We start from the raw sequence: 21,784 nt of genomic DNA, 5'->3' as shown, positions 1-21,784 counted from the left end.
CGAATTCCCCACGAATTTTTACCCAGAGGGTCTCTAGCTGTCCATGCCGGCACCAACATCAGCTTGCAGGGACATGTAGCTTTCCTTCACATAGAGAGCTACACCCCCGCCCCTTTTGTCAACACGATCCCTCCTGTACAGGGTATAGCCCTCTGTCCCCGTGGTCCAGTCCTGGGTGGAGTCCCACCAGGTCTCCGTTATCCCAATGACATCGTATTTCTTTGCACTGAGCAGGAGGACGAGCTCGTCCTGCTTGTTGCCCAGGGTCCTGGCATTAGTGTACAGGCAGGCAAGTGTGCCCTTGGGGGCTCTTGCCTTGCCCACAGATTGTGCCAGGGCTAGGGCAGGGGTGAGCTCCCTTAAGAGCCCCCTTAAGTGCCTTGGCCCGCTGGCTTTGCAAGGGCCGTTCAGCGGGCCAGCAGTGGCGGTAGTCCCCCCATCCCCCAGCGGGCTTAGTTTAAAGCCCGGTGGAGCAGGTCAGCCAGCCTGGCCGAGAAGAGCCTCCTCCCCAGGGGGAGAGGTGGAGGCCATCTCTTCCCAGCAGCTCGCTGCCTCTCTCTCCAAAGAGCGGGCTGTGGTCATGGAAGCCAAAGCCTTCCCGATGGCACCAGCGCCGCAGTCTTTGGTTCACCGCGTGGATCCTCCTCTCCCTCCTCAGCCCATAGCCCGAGACTGGGAGGATGGACGAAAACACCACCTGAGCTCCCAGACCCCTAAGCCCCGCTCCCAACTCCCTGTAGCGCCTCATGACCTGGCTGGGGGTGCTCCGAGCCGTGTCATGGGTGCCCACATGAATAAGGAGCATGGGGTAGTGGTCTGTGGGCCGGAGGAGCTGCGGGATCCTCTCCGCAGTGTCTCGGATGCGGGCCCCCGGGAAGCATGCAGGGGACACTTGGCAGCCTCCCCTGCCTGTTTCCCTCTCATGTCTCTGCCCCATTGCAGTTCTCCAGCTCTTCTCCATGGTATGGCCTCTTCTCTCAGCACCCAGACCTCAGTGTGCAATGCACCTGCAGAACCCAGTGCCTTCCATATTTTCCCAGGGCGAGTGCTTCCCAGCACCAAGCCCGTGCCTGGTAGGCTTTCTGTGTCCTTCCCTGTAGGACTTAATTTAAGCCTTCTCACCAGCTCAGCCCATTATACATGTGGCAGGCCAGTAGGCGAAGCTCCTGCGTTGAGCCTCCCACCTCACTGCGCCTGTCCACCTTCCAGACTCCACGCATCCCCCCAGGGGCGATTAAGCCCGGGCAGACCCGGTCTCAAGCCCCACCGCAGAGTCCGGGGGTAATGTGTGATGCCACACCCCGAGCAGGGACTCTCTAGGTCCTGTGTGCTCGGGGAAACACAGGCCTAATAGTCCTATGGTACTCGACCCAATACAAGAACTTGGGGTACCTCCCGAAGTCAGGGGCGAAAAATAGTCTTCCTTAGTCTGCAGACCCAAGGGGCCTCCTAGGCATAATTAAACCTACCCCTCAATAAGTCTCCTACACCAGTCACAAAGGAGAACTTGATTGCTCTTGACAGGATGAGGCAGAATAGGGTAAGAGGTAGAGCACTATCAAGGGATGACCATTGAGCAAAACAGTCAGGCTTAGGTAGCCGTTTAATACGCAAATGCATCACTGGGAGCTGACTAGCTCTCTAGAAACACTTACAAGTACCATGCAGAAGACGGTAGAGATCTGGCTCGGACATTTGCAGAGAGAGGGTTTCTATGGATGCAAGCCAGCGTTTTGGTCGCTTTACTAGCTGCAGCATCGCATTGGAGGCTTATGTTCATCTTGTGGTCAATGATGACCCCAAGTCTCTTTCTTCCACAGCGCTAGCCAGCGTAGCGCTGCTGAGCCTATACGCATGCTGCCGGTTTTTCCTCCCAAGGTGGAGAACCTTGCATTTTTCGGTGTTAAACACCATGAGGTTCTCGTCTGCCCATTTGCTGAGCTTGTCCAGGTCAGCCTGGATCACCCGCCTATCTTCTGGCGTGGATGCTTTGCCCCAAAGTTTGGTGTCATCGGCGAACTTGGCCAGTCCACTCCTGACTTCAATGTCCACATCATTAATGAAGATGTTGAACAATACGGGTCCCAGGACAGAGCCTTGGGGGACCCCACTGGTCAAAGGACACCACAATGAGTGACTTCCATCAATTACTACCCTCTGGGTCCAACCACGGAGCCAGTTTCCCAGCCAGCAGATCGTGGTGGACCCAAGGCCACAACTGGCCAGTTTCACCAAGAGGTGATCATGGGATATGAGATCAAAGGCTTTTTTGAAGTCAAGATATATGACATCTGTGGCAGAAAGCCACCTTGGATTCTTCCCAAAATCTCTGCCCTGTGACAATGTGATAAAATCTCTGTGCTGTGACCATTTGAGTCGGGTGGGCTCAGCAGAGGAGTCGCACCCTTGCCCTGTCTCTTTAGGGAACTTGAGCTGGCTGCAGTCCTGAGGGAGGGGGAACCTGCTCCCTCTGCCTACGGGACTGGTACCTGGGTGAGGGGCATCTACCTGGGGGGCTGGGATCTGCCCGGTAACAGGTGATGTATTTCAAATGGGTTGGCTGGCAGCCAACTGGAGCTGACCTCCACTGGACCAGGTGAATGAGGTCATGGGGGCTATATAAGTTAGGATGGGCGAGGAGGCGGGCTCTTCGGCCATGAGGTGAGGCTGGAGCCATGAGGGGGGGACTCAGAGGAGCATAAACATCTGAAAGGGCCCTCTCCCCCAAAAACTCATGAACCAGGAACAGCCGGACACTAGAAAGGATCTCACCAACCTCTGGATGAAACGTGTGAGTAAGCTACTGGAGATCTGGTTAGATATCTAGCTGGCAGTAACTCAGATGTGTGATCAAAAGGCTACCACAGCCAGACTGTTTGCTCTTTAGGATTTCTAGGATATTGCTCAATCCTGTACCCTATTTTCACCCTACCCCTGTAAACAATAAAGTCGTCCTTTGTGACCGGTGTGGGAGACTTATTGAGGGGTGGGTCTAAATTATGCCTAAGAGACCCCTTAGGTCTGCGGACTAAGGGAGACTTTACTTTTTGCCCCCGGACTTGGGGAAGTGCCCCAAGTGCCTGTACTGGGTTGAGTACCCATCGGACTATTAGGCCTGTGTTTCCCCGAGGACACAGGGCCGAGACAGTCCCTTCTTGGGGTGGTGGCGGCTACGTTACCCCCAGGCTAGCGAGTGTGCTCCGGGAGAGGGGTCGGCCGAGCATCAGGCGCCCCCGGGAGGCACTCGGAGCCTGGCAGGCGGTCGGGCGCAGGGAGGTGGGCGGCTCAAGCAGGAGCGCCCCCCACTGGCCCGCCACAACATCAATCTCTTTTCCCTCGTCCAGGTAATAGGTCACCTGGTCATAGAAGGAAATGAGATTGGTCAAGCAAGACCTACTCGCAAGAGACCCGTGCTGGCTATCCCTGGCTATGGTGACCAGGGGTGGGGCAACTGAAGGGGTGGGCTACTCCTGCAGCCCTCGACAGCTCACCAAAACTTATCAAGCAGCCCTCCTCCTGAAATAATTGCCCACCCCTGCAGTAGGGTATGCCTGGGCAGGGGACACAAGATGGAGGCTTGACATTACAAAATGGAAACTTGACATTACTTGATGATACTTTGTTTAACTTTACAGACACGGGCCTAAAACATAAAATATTTATATGAAACAATAAAAATCAATGCAAAATGATAGGAATACAATATAAAACAATATAAAACAGTAAAAATCAATACAAACATAACAGAACACTATTTACAATATAAAAAGGGACTTATTACAATAATAGCATACAAGAACTTAGGTTACCTATGACTACTTATAACTACATGTAAGGGATAGAGGGGGCAGAGAGAGAGTCAGAAATGGTTGGTGAAGGGAAGGGAATGTATTTTTAAATACTAATAAGAAAGAAAAATGGGGGTTTTGCTACAGGGAGGCCTCTGAGCTGGGGCAGGACATGGCAGTGCACCCACTGGAAAAAGATGCCACTGACACTGCCAGTGGTGCCTGCAGGTGGTCACCACTCACCATCACCCCCTCTTGCTGCTGGCACCGCTGGCACTGTCTGTGAGTGGTCCGTGATCGCCGCTGGCTGCCGCCACTGTCAGGGGCATCTGCATGCTGTTGCCAACAGCCAGCTGGCACTCGCCACCCTCACCCTGTCCTGCTGACAGCTCCGCGGCAGCCTGTGGGAGCTCCCTGCTTACCGCCGCCATGCTCCCACTGCCACCAGTGCCTCTGCTGCCTGTGGGAGCTTGCTGCGCCCCCAGCCTCTGGGGGCACGTGGCATTCGTGTCTCAAGTTTCCCACTGTTGCAGGTCATGTGACTAGTTCTCTCACCTGGTCAGTCTTATGTCATTTGTAAGCACTGGTCAGCCGCCAATGGGACTGCTTCTGGTGTGAACATAGTGATGAGGTCATGACAGGGATATATAAGGTCCCTTCTTCCTGGAAGGAGAAGGGACAAGTTTTGGGGACACAGCCATCAAGCCACGTGGCCTCTAGAACAGGTTCAATCAGCCCCTGGATGGAACGGTGATTAACGTACATGAAATGTAGGAGGGAATTTAGATTCTAGTGTTTTAGTCGCTTGTCAAAAGGCTACCAAGATATTTCCATTTGCTCTGGGATTTTCTTTTGATACTTCTCTGACTTGTACCTATCCCCCAGCCTGCCCTTTGTACCCAATAAAGCTATCCATTAGCCAGCCTTGTGGTATATGTTTGAGAGGGATTTTTGCTCTGTTTGCTCAGCTGACTAAGGGAGGCTACTTTCTATGCTTCAGGCTAATAGAAGCACTCCAAGATCCCAAGGTCTACAGGGCTTGTGTAACCCAGGTAGCGCAGGGCCCAGTCTGGGTGGTGGCAGTGAACCCCAGGCTTGTGGGTGTGCTCCAGGAAGGGCACTGGCCAGAAGCTGGTGCCCCTGGGGCGGCATATGAAGCCTGGTTTTTGCTCAGGCACAGTGAGGTTGCTTGGGGATCACCAGGGAGAATTATACTGCGGTTGCTTGGGGCTGCAGGGGGGGTCAGGGAGGCCAAGGCGGAGATGGGACTGGGACGAGCAACCCAGATCAAGGACAACAAGAAGTCCTTTTTTAATACATAGGGGGCAAAAAGAAGGTACTGGGTAACGTGGGACCCCTGCAAGACACACTAGGAAATCTGGTCGTCACACCAGACGACAAAGCCAACATATTTAATGACTTCTTTGCCTCCATTTTCCTGAGCAGGGACCGGATCAGCCCCCCACCGGCCCCCTCTCAGGCCCCAGGGGAGGCGCACCCAGGCCCAGGGTCAGGGCGGATCTAGTCAGGGAGCGTCTGGAGGGGCTGGACGTGTTCAAGTCAGCGGGTCCGGACAATCTCCACCCCCGAGTGCTGAGGGAATCAGCTGCGGTCACTGCGGGACCCCCGGCACGGCTGTACGAACACTTGTGGTGCTCTGGTGTGGGGCCAGAGGACTGGAAGAGGCCAACATGGTTCCCATCATCAAAAAGGGTAAGGAGGAGGACCCGGGGACTATAGGCCAGTTTGTTTTACCATGGTCCTGGGCAAGCTTTTTGAGAGAGTTACCCTGGCGTATGTCCACGAGGGGCCGGGGGGGAGATCATGCTTAGGGGCAACCAACACAGGTTCATCAGTGTCAGGTCTTGTCAGACCAACCTTGTGGCCTTTCTATGACCAGGTCACCAAATCCTCAGACGCAGGGGGAGCAGTGGACGTAGTTTTCCTGGACTTTCGGAAGGCCTCGACACTGTCTCTCACCCCGTTCTCATTAAGAAACTGGGGGCTGTGGTGTCGACACCCACACAGTCAGACGTGTCGCCAACTGGCTGGAGGGCCGCACCCAGGGAGCGGAGGGGGACGGGTCATGTTTGACCTGGAGGGACGTGGGCAGTGGGGTCCCCCAGGGCTCGGTCCTCGGGCCTGCACTGTTCAACATCTTCATCAGTGACTTGGATGAGGGGGTAAAAAGCACCTGTTCAAATCTGCTGATGACACTAAGATGTGGGGGGATGTGGGCACGCTAGAAGGGAGGAATAGGCTGCAATTGGACCTAAACAGGTTACAGGGCTGGGTAGACGAGAATAGGATGGGATTCAACACAGGCAAGTGCAAGGTGCTGCACCTGGGGAGGAACAACCGGCACCATACCTACAGGTTGGGGAACTCCCTTCTCATCAGTACAGAGGCAGAAAAAGATCTTGGAGTCATCATTGATGCCAGGATGAACATGGGCTGGCAGTGTGGGGATGCAGTCAGGAAGGCCAACCGCACCTTGTCGTGCATCCACAGATGCGTCTCGAGCAGGTCCAGGGAGGTGATCCTCCCCCTCTACGCAGCACTGGTCAGGCCACAGCTGGAGTACTGTGTCCAGTTCTGGGCGTCACACTTCAAGAGGGATGTGGACAGCATGGAGAGGGTCCAGAGGAGGCCACTCGCATGGTCAGGGGGCAGCAGGGCAGGCCCTACGAGGAGAGGCGATGGGACCTGAACCTGTTCAGCCTCCACAAGAGAAGGCTGAGGGGGATCTAGTGGCCTGTTACAAACTAGTCAGGGGGGACCAGCAGGCATTGGGGGAGTCCCTGTTCCCCCGAGCACGGCCAGGAGTGACCAGGAATAGCGGTCACAAGCTGGCAGAGGGTACATTCAGACTAGACATCAGGAGGTGCGACTTCACGGCCAGGGCGGCTAGGAGCTGGAACCGACTTCCAGGAGAAGTGGTGCAGGCTCCTACCCTGGGGGTGTTTAAGAGGAGGCTGGATGAACACCTTGCTGGGGTATTTTGACTCCAGTACTCTTTCCTGCCACGGCAGGGGGTCGGACTCGATGATCTGCTCCGACCCGACCCACTATGAAACTATGAAACTGAGGTGGGTGTCTCAGCACAGGAGCACCCCCTACTGGCCTGCCAGAGGGACTCTGTGGCTGGCTGAGGTGGCCGGTCCCTGAGCAGCTCTGGAGCAGGTGGGACTGGAGTGGGTTTGGCCGGGCTCGTGGGGCATCTCCTCTGGGCCCCCGGCCTCCAGCTGCTGCTCTTCCCCACCTCCAGGGGCCTGGGGGTTGTGATCTACAGCACCAGCTCCCCCGAGGCCTGTGGCTACTTCACCACCAACTGCGCAGCCAATGTAGTGATGGTGGAGGATGATGCGCGGCTCAGCAAGATTCTCCAGGTGACGGCAGTGTCTCTTTGCCCCATGGGCATCCCTCCACCACAAGCACATCCTAGGTTGCCGCATGTTTCCCTGCTACCTCCACTTGCCCCATGCACAGTCCTCCTGAACCTCCTTGACCTGTCACCCTGTCTCCCATGGCATGTGTCTTTGCTGTTGTCTTCCTGGTGCTTTTGCCCTTTTGGTTCCCTTGACCCCCTGTCCCTACCCCACCTGCAGCCCACAGCACAGCCATGCCTACCCTGATCTGTGGCTCCTCCAGTGTTGTCCTTATGGCTGTTGCAGGCTCTGGGGCTCCTGGTGCTGGGATGTGGGTGCTGTCAGGGGTTGTTCCTTCCCCTGATGAGTCACATTGATCCCTGTGTCCCCGCAGCTGTACCAGCAGCTGCCCCACTTCAAAGCCATCGTCCAGTACCGTGACCAGCTGCAGGAGAAGAGACCCAAAGTATACATGGCATGGACTTGTCATATCAGGGGAACACCTCCCATGGACCATTCAGCAACCCCCACCATCTCGTAGTAACTACCACAGCACAGACCCAGTGCTTGATCTCTCCTCAGTCCCATGGCCTTGCCTTGCACGGCACGACCTGCCTCAGAGCAGGTCTGGCTCCTCTGAGGGCTCATCCCCTGGGGGCCTCTTTGGGGTCATCTTGGGGGGGACCCAAGCTCTCTCCCTGCTTCCACTCCAGCACCATTCCCATGGCACCAGCTGGTAGGGGGCAGCTGCTCCTTTCCACCTCTCTCCCACCATGGCCTGATCCTGACTGACTCATTCCCTCGCAGTGGGAGATGTTCATGGAGCTGGGGAGGACCCTGCCAGACTCACAGCTGGACTCCATCATCTGCCCCCGGTGAATGAATCACTGCTGCACCCTGATCTACACCTTGGGAACCACAGGCGTGCCCAAGGGTGTCATGATCAGCCACAACAATGTGAGTGCCTCTGCCAGCCCTGGCTCAGCATTTGGAGAGCTGGGGGAAGGTGGCTTTGAAGGGTGGTGCTGGGCTGTGGACTTTGCCTCTGCCAGGGTTTTGTTCCCAGCACTCTTGCTGGATGGCTTGGGTGGTATACAAGGTGAGTGACATTTGAGGCCCACTCCCCAGGCTACCAGAGGCCCCACATCATGGTCCTGCCTTTCCCCTGAGCACCCTAGCTGCAACTCACTCAGAAACAGCCAGCAGGCCTGAGGGAGGAGCTTGCCCAGTGACCCCTCTACTTCAGCACCCCAAGACCCCACCCCAGGCTGCTGTCACCAGGGTGGGCCACGTTGTGGGAGGCCAGCCGCTGTTAAATGCCCCAGTGCCTGGGGCGGGCCAGTAGGGGGAGCTGGGTGAGTGCTGGGCACCGGCCCCGCGAGTGGGGCAGGAGCCCGAGAGGGGCTCGGGGCTGGGGCTGGGGCTGGGGGAGGGCTGGGTCCTGGCGCTGACGGCTGCAGCCAGGAGGAGCTGGCCATGCCCAGCCTGACCCCTGCGGCCACGGGCCTGCCCAGCTTCCACTGCCCACAGCTCCTGGGGCCACCCCGGCCTCCAGCTGCTCCAGGGCCCCGGGAGCCTCCCCGCAGCCCTTGGGAGCTGCCTGCCCCTCTGCAGCGATCCTGCCCCCCGGTGCAGCCGGGGTCCGAGCGCTGGGCTGGGCCCCCCGATCCCTTGGGGATGACACGGGAAGGCCCAGCAGCCCCGCGCCAGGCCCTGCTGGTTCTTGCTGGGCTTTGCTGGTGGCTGCGCAGGGCCAGGAAGGAGTTTTCCCCCCGCTGGGCAGTGGCTGGGCTGTGCCCCGGAGGGTCGTGGCTGGCGAAGAAGACAGGCACAGGCCGCCCCGCATGCCTCGTGCCGTGCTGCCCCCGCCTCCCAGAGCAGGCCGGCCGGCCGGGCGAGGGGCGCTCGGTGCTGGGGGGCAGAGACAAGGGGCGCTCGCAGGGCAGCGGGGACCGAGACTAAGCGTCCAGGGGTGGGGGTGGCCGCGCTGCGAGCCGCGGTGCCCGCGAGTCGGACAGACCGCGGGGCCGAGTCGGAGGGGCCGGACGCGGGGTCCGGCGCGGGGGAGACGCGGGGGTGTCGCGCGCCGGGCAGCTGGCGGGCCGCTCCGCGCGTGGGGCGGGGGCTCCGGGCCGGGGGGGCTCCCACCCCGAGGCGCCGGCGCGGCCCAGACGGAGGCGGGGACGGGCTGGGCCGACGCTGCGCTGGGACCACCCGCAGGGTCCTGGCGGGAGGGTCTGCCCCGCGGTCAGATTCTTCTTTACGTGCACTATCTGGTGGAGAGTGGTGCTAACATGCCCCTGGCACCGCACAGCCCCAGGCCGACCCTGTGCCAGGCACTGCATGCACTGCCCAGAGCAGGTCCCTGCACGTGAGTCAGGCAGCTGGGTCCCCCCTGCAATCCTTCACCTCCTGCCGGGACCTGGACCAGCTGCGCGGCCAAGCGCACCAGCCCAGCCCCGCCGCAGGATGCACGCAATGGGCTGCTCTCACCGGTGTGGCACCAGTTGGGGGTTGGGAGCTGCCACGACCCCCTGAGCCATGCCCGGCAGAGGCTGCTTTTCAGCCAGTGTCCTGCCCTGCGTGCTGCCATGCGGACGTGCTCTGCAGAGGAGAGACAGCGGGAACTGCAGTGTCCCCGGTGCCCCTGCCCAGGCCCGGGGCCCTCTTCGCCAGGAGCTGGAGGAGCACAAGCGTGGTGGGCACACAAGCTGCACGTGTCCCTGCTGACCCCCATGACTGCCAACGGGGCAGGTCCCAGGCTGCTGCCTGGTTGTGCAAATCCCTGGCCGCCCCAGCCCTGTGCCCTGGCCTGCCCCAGCCCTCAGGAGGAACTGAGCGTCCTGTTTCGTACAAGTGTGACGTCGTGGGTCGAACAGAAACTTAGCAGCGCCGGTCCCCACCTGGAATATCGGCACCGAGGGGCACAGCCTGCTGGGAGCCACACTCGGCTTTGAAAAGACGTGCTGAGGCCTGCTGCAGCAAAGAGATTCAGGCTTGTGCTCAGGGCCAGCGAGAAAAGAGCAGCGATCCTGGGTGCACCCGGGCAGACAGAGAGACTAGAAGGGCAGCGATGTCCTGGAGGGGCCCCACAGACACCGCGGCAGAAAGAAGCGGGCGAGGCAGTCTTCACGCAGGGCACGAGAGCGGCCGAATGCGGCCGACGGTCCTAGCAAGGGGTGGACACTCCCCGACAGCGGCTGCAAGAGCACAGCCACGCAGACAGCGCCCGGTGGGTCCCAAACACGAGCACGGGACGAGCTCCTGGGCGCGGCCGGGGCCCCCCTCCTGCGCCTGGGTCGCACCAGCACGGAGGAGCCGCGTGAACGGGAAGTGGTTGGAAACCTGGGGGGAAGCGACCATGTGCAAGGCACCAAGGCAGAGGCAGTCCGGCCTAACGGCTAGGCCACGAAGGGACGGCTGGGGCCAGTGACGAGGTGCAGAGGGAAGTCCAGGGACAGAGCCCACAACGCAGGGCAGGGGCAGGGGCAGGCCCTGCGAGTCAGGGGCCCAGTTGCCAAAGCCCAGGAAGGAGCCACAGGGCAGGGGCTGAGCTCAAGCCACGCCGGGGCCAGGCCCCAGGACAGCCAGAGAGCGCAGGAGCCACGCGGCTGCCCACAGCCCACGGCTCAGCGCTGCCGGGGGCCTGGTGGGGGCGGCGGCCCCCCCGGCACCAAACGGGAGCTGCGCTCCCCGCGGCCCCAGCCGGTCCACGCGCGGGGGCGGAGCGGTCAGGCCGAGCCCTGGCCACGCAGCGGGGCTGCCCAGGCAGTGACTGACCCCGCCTGGCCGGCCTCATCCGGCCCTGCCGTTGGACACCGAGGACTTGGTGGCGCGGAGAGAGGCAAGGCTCGAGACACGGCGCTGCCCTTGCTGCAACTCGCCTGCCGGAGGGAAGCGACAGGCAACCCCCGGGCAGGCGGCGCGGAGGACAAGGGCTGGGAGGACGTGGGGCTGGGGGCTCAACACAGAGGCTGTCCAGCTGGCACCGCTGCTCGTTACACAGTGTGGTGCATGCGGTGATGAGCCTCTGACGTCTGCTGCATCCGGCGTGCAAGTGACCGTCCTGCCCCAGGCAGGGCTCGCCCTCACGGCCGCAGCGTTCTGCGCTCCCCGCCCTTCATCCGCAGAGCCCCCAAGGACGCCCCGGCGTCCCTGCCAGCATCCCGACACCGGCGCAGCGACTGCCTCGTCCTACACCCTTCGCAAGCTTCAGACGGATCCAGCGATCCGGCTTTCACTTGACACCCGAGTCTGGTCTTACTAATCACCGTTCCCACGGCTCACATACTTAACACTTCCACACTGTCTTGCCATCTTATCCAAATAATTTTACGCAGGCATCTGATATGTTTGGTGTAGGCCGTCCATGTTTCTGAGCCATGGGGCAGAGGAGATAAAACATGTCTCAAACAGGGGACCCGGGTTTTGCCTGATAAACAATCGCAAATTCTCTCATAAAAACCCCACAATCTGAGATTAAAAGGAAACAACAGTAATATATTTATATATATATAAATTGAACACAATGTTTTATTGATACATTTACAATTTTAAAGCAATTTGGAATCCGACCAGTGCCTCAGTCACTACAGTAAAATAGAAACTGAATACCTCTAAATTTTGGTATTTTCATAGATTTCATAGACATTAGGGCTGGAAGGGACCTCGGGAGATCATCGAGTCCAGCCCCCTGCCCAAAGGGCAGGAAGTCAGCTGGGGTCATAGGATCCCAGCAAGATAAGCATCCAATTTACTCTTGAAGGTGTTCAATGTGGGTGCTTGACCCACCCCCGCTGGCAGACTGTTCCAGACCTCGGGGGCTCGGACAGGAAAGAAATTCTTCCTTATGTCCAGCCCGAAACGGTCTTGCAGGAGTTTGTGACCGTTCGACCTCGTCATCCCTTGGGGCGCTCTGGTGAACAGATGTTCCCCCAGATCCTGGTGGTCACCCCGATAAACTTATAGGTGGCCATCAGATCACCCCTGAGCCTGCGCGTTTCCAGGGTAAAGAGTCCCGTGGCTCTCAGCCTGTCGTCGTAAGGACTGCTTTCCTGACCTCTGATCATGCGCATGGCTCTCCTCTGGACTCTCTCCAGCTTCTCCACATCCTTTTTGAATTGTGGAGCCCAAAACTGGACGCAGTACTCCAGCTGCAGCCTCACCAAGGCCGAGTACAAGGGGAGAATGACGTCCCGGGATTTGCTCGAGAAGCATCTATGGATGCACGCCAGCATTTTGGTCGCTTTACTAGCCGCAGCATCGCATAGCAGGCTCATGTTCATCTTGTGGTCAATGATGACCTCCAAGTCTCTTTTTTCCATAGTGCTAGCCAACGTAGCACTGCCGAGCCTATAAGGATGCTGCAGGTTTTTCCTCCCAAGGTGAAGGACCTTGCATTTTTCGGTGTTGAACACCAACAGGTTCTCATCCGCCCATTTGCTGAGCCTGTCCAGGTCAGCCTGGATCACCCGCCTGTCTTCTGGCGTGGATGCTTTGCCCCAAAGTTTGGTGTCATTGGCGAACTTGGCCAGTCCGTTTCTGACTCCAGTTTGGTTTTGGGTTTTTTATCATGGAAAAATCAGAGCTCCCCCTGCACCCTTAGCTAGCAGCAGGCAGGTCCAGGTCCCTCACTCCCAAGCCACAGCCCTCTGGTCCCCCTCCACAACTCCCCCCGCCCCGCCAGCCCTTCTGGTGCTCCCCCCAACACACACATCCTCCCCCGGCCCTGCTGGTGCCCCTCGCCCTTCTCCCACAGCTCTGCCTGCCCCCCCCAGCTGCCAGGGCTACGTGGCCAGGGACCCAGGTCCGCAGCCTCGTGCTCCCCGCAGCAGCGCTCAAGTCCCGGCGGCCGCCCGCGAGAGGTGGCGGCTGCTGCAGGCCAGTGGAGTGCGGGACTGGCCCCTGCACGTGGCGGAGCAGAGCCCGGTGCGGGGGTGCGGGTGCGGGCTGCCCGCTGCAGGCTCGGCTGGGGGGCGCTGGCTCCCCGCCACTGCGTGCACTCCTGGGGGTGGGGGGCAGGAGGGAGACCCGTGCCCCCAGATCTGGGCATGGGGCAGGGGTGGGTGCAGGCTGCAGGCTTGGGCTGCCCACCCTGCTGCCCTTCCCTGGGGCCTCCATGGCCCAGCGGGCAGGACCTGGTGCAGCAGGGCAGGGCAGGGCAGGGCAGGGCAGCTCCTTGCCACTGTGAGCCCTGCACTGCCCTGGTGACATGCCCCCTGCCTGCTCCACCACGGCAAGGGGCATTACCCTGCCCTGCTGCCCCCGCTGCTGCGGGGTGGGCACAGGCTGCTTCGCCAGGGCAGCGCGGGGCTCACAGCAGCTCTCGTCGGCCTCTGGAGATCCTACCTGCCCCGGGGGAGATCAGCAGAGTGGGCAGCCCGCGTCCACCCCTGCCCCACACACAGATCTGGGGGCATGGGTCCCCCCTGCCCACCCAGGAGTGCACACAGCAGCGGGGAACCAGCCCCCACCGTGAGCCACCCACGGGGGGGCCTGAGGCCGCACACTGTGGCCCCGGGCCCCAAGCCCCACTCGCTGCCTGGCTGGGCAGCAGCCCCAGCCCTGCCCAGCTCCCTCCCTATGGGGGCCCCAATCGCTGCCCCCCCAGACTCACACGCGAGAGCTGCTCTCCAGGCTGCCTGGGGCCGTGTGCATGCACATGCCCGTGGCGCTCCCATCGCAAGCGCCCTCCTCCCGCTCCCCCAGCCCCTTGCGGGCTCGAACGCTGCCCGCCTGCGGAAAGCTCTTTGCAAAACTGTAAAATCCGCGTGTTTTTCTGTTAAAATGAAAAAGCCACGGTTTTTTTCGGGTAAAAGGGAGAATCTGTTGTCTTTTCCATGGGAAATGGAAAACACGGATCCCTGCTCATAAGCGTGAATTGTCACTTGAGTTGACAGTTTTTTACTGTTCCAGGATCTGTCTTGCAAAGACCGAAGCTCCTGGCTGCTTTGCGGATCCTACCAGCGAGCTCAGCATCAAGCTCGACGCTGCCGGTAACAGCAGAGCCGAAGTAGAAAAACTGGTTCATAACATGCAGACGAGTGCCATCTAGGCCAGGGGTGGGCAAAATACAGCTCCCCAAGGTGTTTCATCCAGCCCACGGGCAGGTGCCTACCGGTTCACTGCATCTGGCCCAGCCTCGGGCTGCCCACGCCGTACTCGCATGGGGCCGAGCCCCGCTCCCTCCCGCAGGGGCAGCACCTGCTGCGCTCCCACCCTCCCCGCAGAACAGCCCTGGCCCCGGCCCTGGCCCTGGCCCCGCAAGTAGGGAAGCGGTGGCAGTGGGCAGGGGAAGGGCGGCAGCGGTGGCAGGGGGGTGGGGGGTGAGTGGCACAGCAGGGTGCGGGGAAGGAAGCAGTGGTGGTGGGTGGGTGAGAAGGGCCAAGGTAGGGAAGCAGCAGGGGAAGGGCAGAAGTGGTGGCGGGGAAGTGGTGGTGGGCAGGCCCTGCTCTCCCACCCAGCTGCTGCTTCACCCCCTGGGTCCCGGGCCGGGGATGGGGCAGCAGGAGCACAGAGCCGGGGCCGGCGAGGGCGTGGGGTCCACCTGGCTCCATCGCGCCGGGCTCGCATGCAGTTCCCGCGTTCTCCACGCGAGCTATCCCCGGGTGTGTGGGGGTCAGGCATATGAGCCCTGCACGATGGAGCTAGTGGCCCACCCACATGCAGTCCTGGGGCTCGCCGGGACCACGCAGCTGGCAGGCTCTGCCTGCCGTGGGCCGTGAGCACCCCGAGGGCTGGAGGCTGGTGGTGGCAGTGGCAGCAGGGGCTGCGTGCAATGAGCGGGACAGCGCCTGAGACAGCGGCAGGTGCACAGGATAGTTCATAGTTTCTGGGGTCAGAAGGGACCTGAGCAGATCATCGAGTCCGACCCCCTGCCATGGCAGCAAAGAGTACTGGGGTCAAACGACCCCAGCAAGGTGTTCATCTAACCTCTTAAAGCCCCCCAAGGTAGGAGCCTGCACCACTTCTCTTGGAAGTTGGTCCCAGACCCTAGCCGCCCTGACTGTGAAGTCGCGCCTCCTGATATCTAGTCTGAATCTGCCCTTTGCCAGCTTGTGACCGCTATTCCTGGTCACTCCTGGCCGTGCTCGGGGGAACAGGGACTCCCCCAATGCCTGCTGATCCCCCCTGACCAGTTTGTAACAGGCCACAAGATCCCCCTCAGCCTTCTCTTGTGGAGGCTGAACAGGTTCAGGTCCCATCGCCTCTCCTCGTAGGGCCTGCCCTGCTGCCCCCGACCATGCGAGTGGCCTCCTCTGGACCCTCTCCATGCTGTCCACATCCCTCCTGAAGTGCGGTGCCCAGAACTGGACGCAGGACTCCAGCTGCGGCCTGACCAGTGCCGCATAGAGGGGGAGGATCACCTCCTTGTCCCTGCTTGAGATGCATCTGTGGATGCACGACAAGTTGCGGTTGGCAAACTTAGCAGAAACCTAACAGAAATTTAGTTGACTGTAATCTAGTTGCATGACAACAGGTGGACAAGCCACTCAGATTTGCTCAAGCTGGTTTTCTTTCTTTATTTTGCTATTGGTATTCCTTCCCCTTCACATCCCTCCTCAGTCAATAAATCTATCTGTTTTACCACACCTCGCTGTGTGGACCTGAGAAGGAAAGGACCCGGTAAGGTGGGCACGGCTATTTACTCTCCTTGCACACGGGAGACTGATGGTGAACGCTTCCTGCTAATAGAATCAACTCAAAACCCCAAGGTCTACAGGGCCTGTGTCTACCAGGCAGCACAAGGCCCAGACCTTCACCCGAGTCTGGGTGGTGGCGGTGGTACCCCAGGCTTGCAGGTGTGCTCCGGGAGGGTTGGCCTGACATAGGCGCCCCAGGGGAGACACTTGAGGCTTGCTTTTTGGGGGTGCAGTGAGGTGGGAGGAGGGTAAAGTGCCGGGGCGCCCCCTACTGGCCTGCCACAGTGCTCCGGGTTCGTTAAAGCACACTTAACCCTTAAATGGAGCATGAAATACAAATGAAGACCACTGTGTCCTAAAATCGAAGTTTCACTTAAACTCAGTGTCTTGCAATCCAACAGCTTGGACAACTCGGTGTCCCAGAAAACTCAGTATCAGACAACTCAGTGCCTTAAAATCAAAGTCGAACTTTATTAATACAACCAGTATTATCTTAGCAGTTTTTATATTCAGAGAGAAAACCATTCAGTACAATAACCTCACCCCATCTCAGATATTACTTTGCTCAACACAAAAGATGACCACTCAGTTCCTGGAAACAAAAGGTACTTCCAGACAGGTGTTGAAGGCTGGATTTATGATGACAGCAATGAACTTCCTTGCTCCCGCCTTTTATGCTTTTTTTCAGCTTTGTTTCTCTGATGGCTTTTTGCTTTCGGATTGGTTTCTCTGCAGTCAGCATGCTGTCCATCTTTTATTCCATCAACATATTTCTTTGTCTAACAGATCCATTACAAGCACACCTCTTAATTTGGCCTTTTTCCAGCCTCTTACTTTGGGCATTGTTCATTGGTCTTCCTTATCACCTTTCATTACTATATCCAACTTTTTCGTCCCTCTGATTCAGCTGGTTAGTGTCAAGTTCAATTAATTGGGGCTAGTAACAAGGCCATTGCCATATGTTAAAAGAACTTCTCACAGTGATAAAAAAGAAAAGGTATAATATAATGTTATATACCTAGACGTCCAAAAGGCTTTTGATCTAGTATCCCACAATATCCTTGTGGGAAAACTAGAAGATTGTGGGCTCAGCTGCTTGATGGTTCAGTGGGTGGGAGACTGGCTACTAGGGCTGTGCAAAGCTTCAACTTAATATTTGATTCGACAAATATTCAACATATTCGACCCTGAAAAGTGAAAGTCGAGTCAAATAGCAGCTGGTCGAATAGCTGTCAAATCGAATACCGGAAGTCGAATATTAACAGCGCGGGTCAAATATTCGACAAGGGTCAAATATTGACTTGCCTATACTGAACTCCCTGGGGGGGGGGAAGGAAAGTAAGGGCGGGAGGGGGAGAGGGGGAAGGAGAGCTTTCATGACTGACACGTGTGGCTGGCCAGTGACCTGTCAGCATTCTCTGAGATCCCATCCAATCCCAGTGCTCTGGGGGAGGGCCAGCGAAAATGCAGAAAAGGCGGCAGTTTTTCTGCTCCCTGCTTTCTGCCTCGGGCCGTTTCTGAGCTGCTGGTGCTCTCCAGCACCGCTGCGTCAGACCGCGACGGCTGGAAGCCCTGATCTTCAACAGATTCCCTGCTTGCAACGCTAGCAACAGGGATTTCTGAGAACTTGGTGCTTTTATTTTATAACTACTTTTCATATTAGTTTACGCTTATATTGGATCGGGTTAGTAGTAGCCTAGGATCTATTCTATATACAGGAATTTAGTTTATATATATATATATATATATATATATATATATTTATACATCATTCATTCTTTCCACCACACCAACGCTTCTCAATATATTATCTACGCACACAAACACAGTGAGATGACATCCAGAAATCTACCCCGAGGCGCACAGCACTCTTCGAGGTCCCAGTTTACATACGAAGGAGCACACTATGAAGCGGGGTGGAAAGGCGGGTGGCCGCACTGGCCAGCCTGCACGAAGGGGAACAAGGGGGGTTGCAAGCGGGAGAGCTGCAGTTTCTCCCCCCACCAAACTCAGACGCAGCCTCTTTCCTCCCGCTACAAGGGATGAGGCTGCTACAAGCAGTAAGGAGAGGGGAGCAGCAGCACCACCAGAGCCACTGCCTGTGCCCGAGACTCTCTCGTGTCCAGACACGGCAGCCACAACCTCTCCCACCATAACTGCAACCCGCTCCACCCCGTGGCACTGCCGATGCTGAGCCTGCCCGCGCCAGAAGAAGAGCTGGCGCTGGATGCGGATCTCAGTGCCCTGGCAAGGGAGGCTCTGGGGAAGGAGGGGGAATCAGTCGAGTTTGTGCTTGACACCCCTCCGGTTTTTGCTTTCAAGCCACGAGGCGCTTCAGAAGGTGCCTCTGAGCAGGTGCAGGCAACTCGGCTCTTTCTCTTGCTGTGCCTCTGACTGCCGGAGAGGGAGAGAGTTCAGCAGCATCCACAGATGCACCCGCACGCCAGCGAGAAAGACCTAGTCCTAACATGGACTGGGATCATTATGAGCTGGCAGATGATCCCGTGTTTGCTGTCTGCGTGCACTGCTGAGCCAAAATCAGCCAGGGCAAGGGAACAAAGCACATGATGCTGAATCATCTCCGCAGGTACCACCCCTTTGCTGCAGGAACGGCCCCGCTCGCCCCACAGCCCCCGTCCCCCTGCAGCAGAGGCAGGGCACCCTGCAACATGGGGGGCAAAAGGGACCTGTTGCAAATGTGAGCAAGGTCACCCAGACCGCTGGGGAGATGCTTGCTCTGGATGGCCAGCCCTTCACCTTTGCTGAGCGGCCAGGACTCAGGCGGCTCCAGGCGCTGCTGGCTCCATCCTACCAGGTGCCCACACACACCACCTTCAGCAGGACAGTGGTGCCCCCCTATACGAAGCATGCAGGGAGCACTTGTGGGAGGAGCGGCACGAGGCAAGTCCGCAGGTGACCGTACACTTCACCTCGCGCATCTGGAGCAGCCAGGTGGAGATCATGTGTACCCCTCCCACATAGGGCACTGGTGTGGCCGTCAGGCCATCAGTGGGCTCTCCTTCACGCCAAGGTGATGGATGAGTCCCACAGAGCAGCAGAGGTAAGGGGGCCATGAACCGCATGCTGCAGGGGCGGCTGGGCGTTGGGCAGGCTGAGCTCATCCGCGGCTTCATGGTCACCGACAACGGGGCCAATGTGGGCAAGGCAGTCCGTGATGCCAACTTCGCTGGTATTCGCTGTGTGGCACACAATTTACATCCGATTGTGAGCGATGCCTTGGAGGGGGACAGGGCTGCCGGTGATGGCGCCAGCAACACCAGCAGGCTTGTTTCCAGATGCAGGAAGGTGGGAGGCTGCTTCCACCGGAGTATCAAGGGGGGCAAGATGCTGCGGGACAAGCAAGCAGAGCTAAATGCTCCGCAGTGCAGAATCACCCAGGACGTGGAGACTCGGTGGGACTCCACTTACCTGGTGCTGGAGAGGCCGGTGGAGCAACAGAAGGCCATCCATGAGCTGGCCTTGCCTGGGGAGATTGGGATCAGCGGCTCCCTGACCTTCCCCCTTGCTTAAAACTTCCTCCCCCAGGCCTCAGCTGGGCCTGGGCAGGGTTCCTCCCCTGGCTCTGGGAGCAGCTCCACTCAGCTTGAGCTGAACCCGAATGCCTCTCTGGGGGCGCCTTATGCTCGGCCGACCCCTCTCCCGGAGCACACTCGCTAGCCTGGGGTAACGTTGCCCCCACCACCCCAAGAATGGACTCACTCCCGGGCCTGTGTCCTCAGGGAAACACAGGCCTAGTAGTCCGACGGGTACTCGACCCGGTACAGGCACTTGGGGCACTTCCCCAAGTCAGGGGGCAAAAGTGAAGTCTCCCTTAGTCCTCAGACCTAAGGGGTCTCTTAGGCATAATTTAGACCCACCCCTCAATAAGTCTCCCACACCGGTCACAAAGGAGAACTTTACTGATTACAGGAGTAGGGTGAAAATAGGGTACAAGACTGAGCAACAATCCTAAAGAGCAGTCTGGCTGGGGTAGCCTTTTGAGCACGCATCTGAGTTACTGCCAGCTCGATATCTAAGCAGATCTCGAGTAGTTTACTCACAAGCGTCTTCCAGAGGCCAGTGCTGTTCCCCTCTGGAGGCGGGCAGTTCCTTGCTCATGAGTTTTGGGGTGAGAGAGAGCCAGGTTCAGATGGCAAGGCTTCTCTGTGTCCCCCCCATGGCTGCTGCCTCACCTCATGGCCGAAGAGCCCGCCTCCTCGCCCGTCTTAACTTATATAGGCCTCGTGACCTCATTCACCTGGTCCAGTGGAGGCCAGCTCCGGTTGGCTCTCAGCCAACCAGTTTGAAATGCATCACCTGTTACTGGGCAGATTCCAGCCCCCCAGGTAGAAACCCCCCACCCAGGTGGCTGATGCCAGTCCCGTGGGCAGAGGGAGCAGGTCCCCCCTCCCTCAGGACTGCAGCCAGCTCAGGTCACCTGAAGAGACAGGCTGAGGTGTGACTCCTCTGTGCTGGCCTATTTTAATCTCATTGTCGCAGGGCAGAGAATCTGGGGAGAAACAAACGTGGCTTTCTGCCACAGAGCCCAGTCTCAGGACAGCTTCCAATCCAGACTGTTTTTAGTTGATGTCTTCTGGTGCTCCTCTTAAAAGACCTCCAAGGTAGGAGCCAGCAAGGGGGTCAGACTTGATGATCTGCTCAGGTCCCTTCCGACCCTAGAAACTATGAAACTGTGAAACTATCAACTATGAATCCTTGGGCAGGCAACATCCAGGGCAGATGATGCCAGCCTAGCGGCCCAGGACACCCTGGAAGCGTAGCAAAGTGCCCACAGCCCAGCCCTGTGGTCCGTTGCAGCCTCAGCCCTGCTCTTCCACCCCACAGGGACGGCTCGGTGCCCTGGGGCTTCGCCCTGGCCGAGCGCCTGGTGTTCAGGAAGGTGCGCGAGGAGCTGGGGCTGCAGCGCTGCGCCCTGCTGCTGACCGGGGCAGCGCCCACCGCCAAGGACACGCTGGAGTTCTTCATGAGCCTCCGCCTGCCCATCCTCGACATGTTCGGGTTGACTGAGAGCACTGGGACACACGCCACCAGCACCCCCCAGTCCTCCCGCATCCTCAGGTGGGGCAGGGCCAGGGGGTGGGGGCAGCGGCAGGTGCGGCGACAGAGGCGCAAGGCTGGGTGTGCAGGCGCTAGTGACGGCTGAGCACTTGGCACGGGCAGGGACAAGCACCCCTGCTCTCAGCTGGGGGTGCAGGTGAAGGGGGGTCAGGACAGGGAGCACCTCGGGGAGCTGGTCCTGCCCCCCCAACAGCCTCCACTGCCACTGAGGGTGCGGGCGCTGCCTCCAGCTGCGGGAAGGAGCTGCCAGGCTGCAGGTCCCGCATCGAGCAGCCGGACGCGGAGGGCACCGGCGAGCTGTGCTGCTGGGGCCGCCACGTCTTCATGGGCTACCTGGGCATGGAGGCCGCGACACGGGCGGCGCTGGACGAGGAGGGCTGGCTGCACACGGGGGACCTTGCACGCCGCGACCCCGACGGCTTCCTCCACATTGTGGGCAGGATCAAGGGTACGGGCTGGCGCACACTGGAGTGGGTGGGCGTGCGAGGGGCGGGGGTGGTGCAGGGCTGCAGGGCCTGGTGCAGAGGGGTGGCAGGGGAAGCATCGCTCTGCTGTGTCCTGTCGCTGCCCCCTGCCACCCCCACCCTCCCTGCCTTTGTCCCGGGGCTTCCCCTGCCACGGCTCTGCCCTCCCGTGACGCTGCGCCGGTTGCAGAGCTGGTGATCACGGCGGGCGGGAAGAACATCGCCCCGGTGCCCATCGAGGACGCCGTGAAGAGGGAGGTGCCGATCGTCAGCAACGCGATGCTGGTCGGCGACGGCAGGAAGTTCCTGTCCCTGCTGCTCACTCTGAAGGTGGGGACACCTCGGGGCCCTGGCTGCCCCCAGTGTCCCAAGCAGGATGGGTCCCTCAGGGAAGGCCGTAGGTGTCCTCTGGTGTGGACTCACTGGGCAGCCCATGGGGGCAG

At 59.2% G+C, this 21,784-nt stretch overlaps 1 protein-coding gene across 7 annotated transcripts in view; it reads left to right on the top strand.

Annotated features, from left to right (window-relative positions):
- The window catches only part of LOC149867845 (long-chain-fatty-acid--CoA ligase ACSBG2-like), a 40,926-nt gene that overhangs the window by 18,000 nt on the left and 1,142 nt on the right, over positions 1-21,784 (top strand). Inside the window, exons 1-8 of one of the 7 annotated variants that reach the window (XM_090037435.1) lie at positions 2,660-2,791; positions 5,235-5,501; positions 7,057-7,177; positions 7,964-8,113; positions 14,072-14,151; positions 20,644-20,911; positions 21,108-21,325; positions 21,532-21,671. In XM_090037435.1, coding sequence (XP_089893561.1) covers positions 8,036-8,113; positions 14,072-14,151; positions 20,644-20,911; positions 21,108-21,325; positions 21,532-21,671 — 784 coding nt within the window. In that variant the 5' untranslated portion in view covers positions 2,660-2,791; positions 5,235-5,501; positions 7,057-7,177; positions 7,964-8,035. Of the gene's footprint in view, positions 1-2,659; positions 2,792-4,963; positions 5,502-7,056; positions 7,178-7,963; positions 8,114-14,071; positions 14,152-20,643; positions 20,912-21,107; positions 21,326-21,531; positions 21,672-21,784 lie in introns of those variants that run through there. The other 6 variants (XM_090037434.1, XM_090037433.1, XM_090037437.1 and 3 more) reach the window with 6 other exon arrangements.

Source organism: Crocodylus siamensis, chromosome 3 (genome assembly GCF_052110815.1).
Source record: "Crocodylus siamensis isolate JL-2025a chromosome 3, ASM5211081v1, whole genome shotgun sequence".
Lineage (NCBI taxonomy): Eukaryota > Metazoa > Chordata > Crocodylia > Crocodylidae > Crocodylus > Crocodylus siamensis.
The sequence above is the reverse complement of the archived record's forward strand: the minus strand, read 5'-3'. Positions and strand labels throughout refer to the sequence as shown.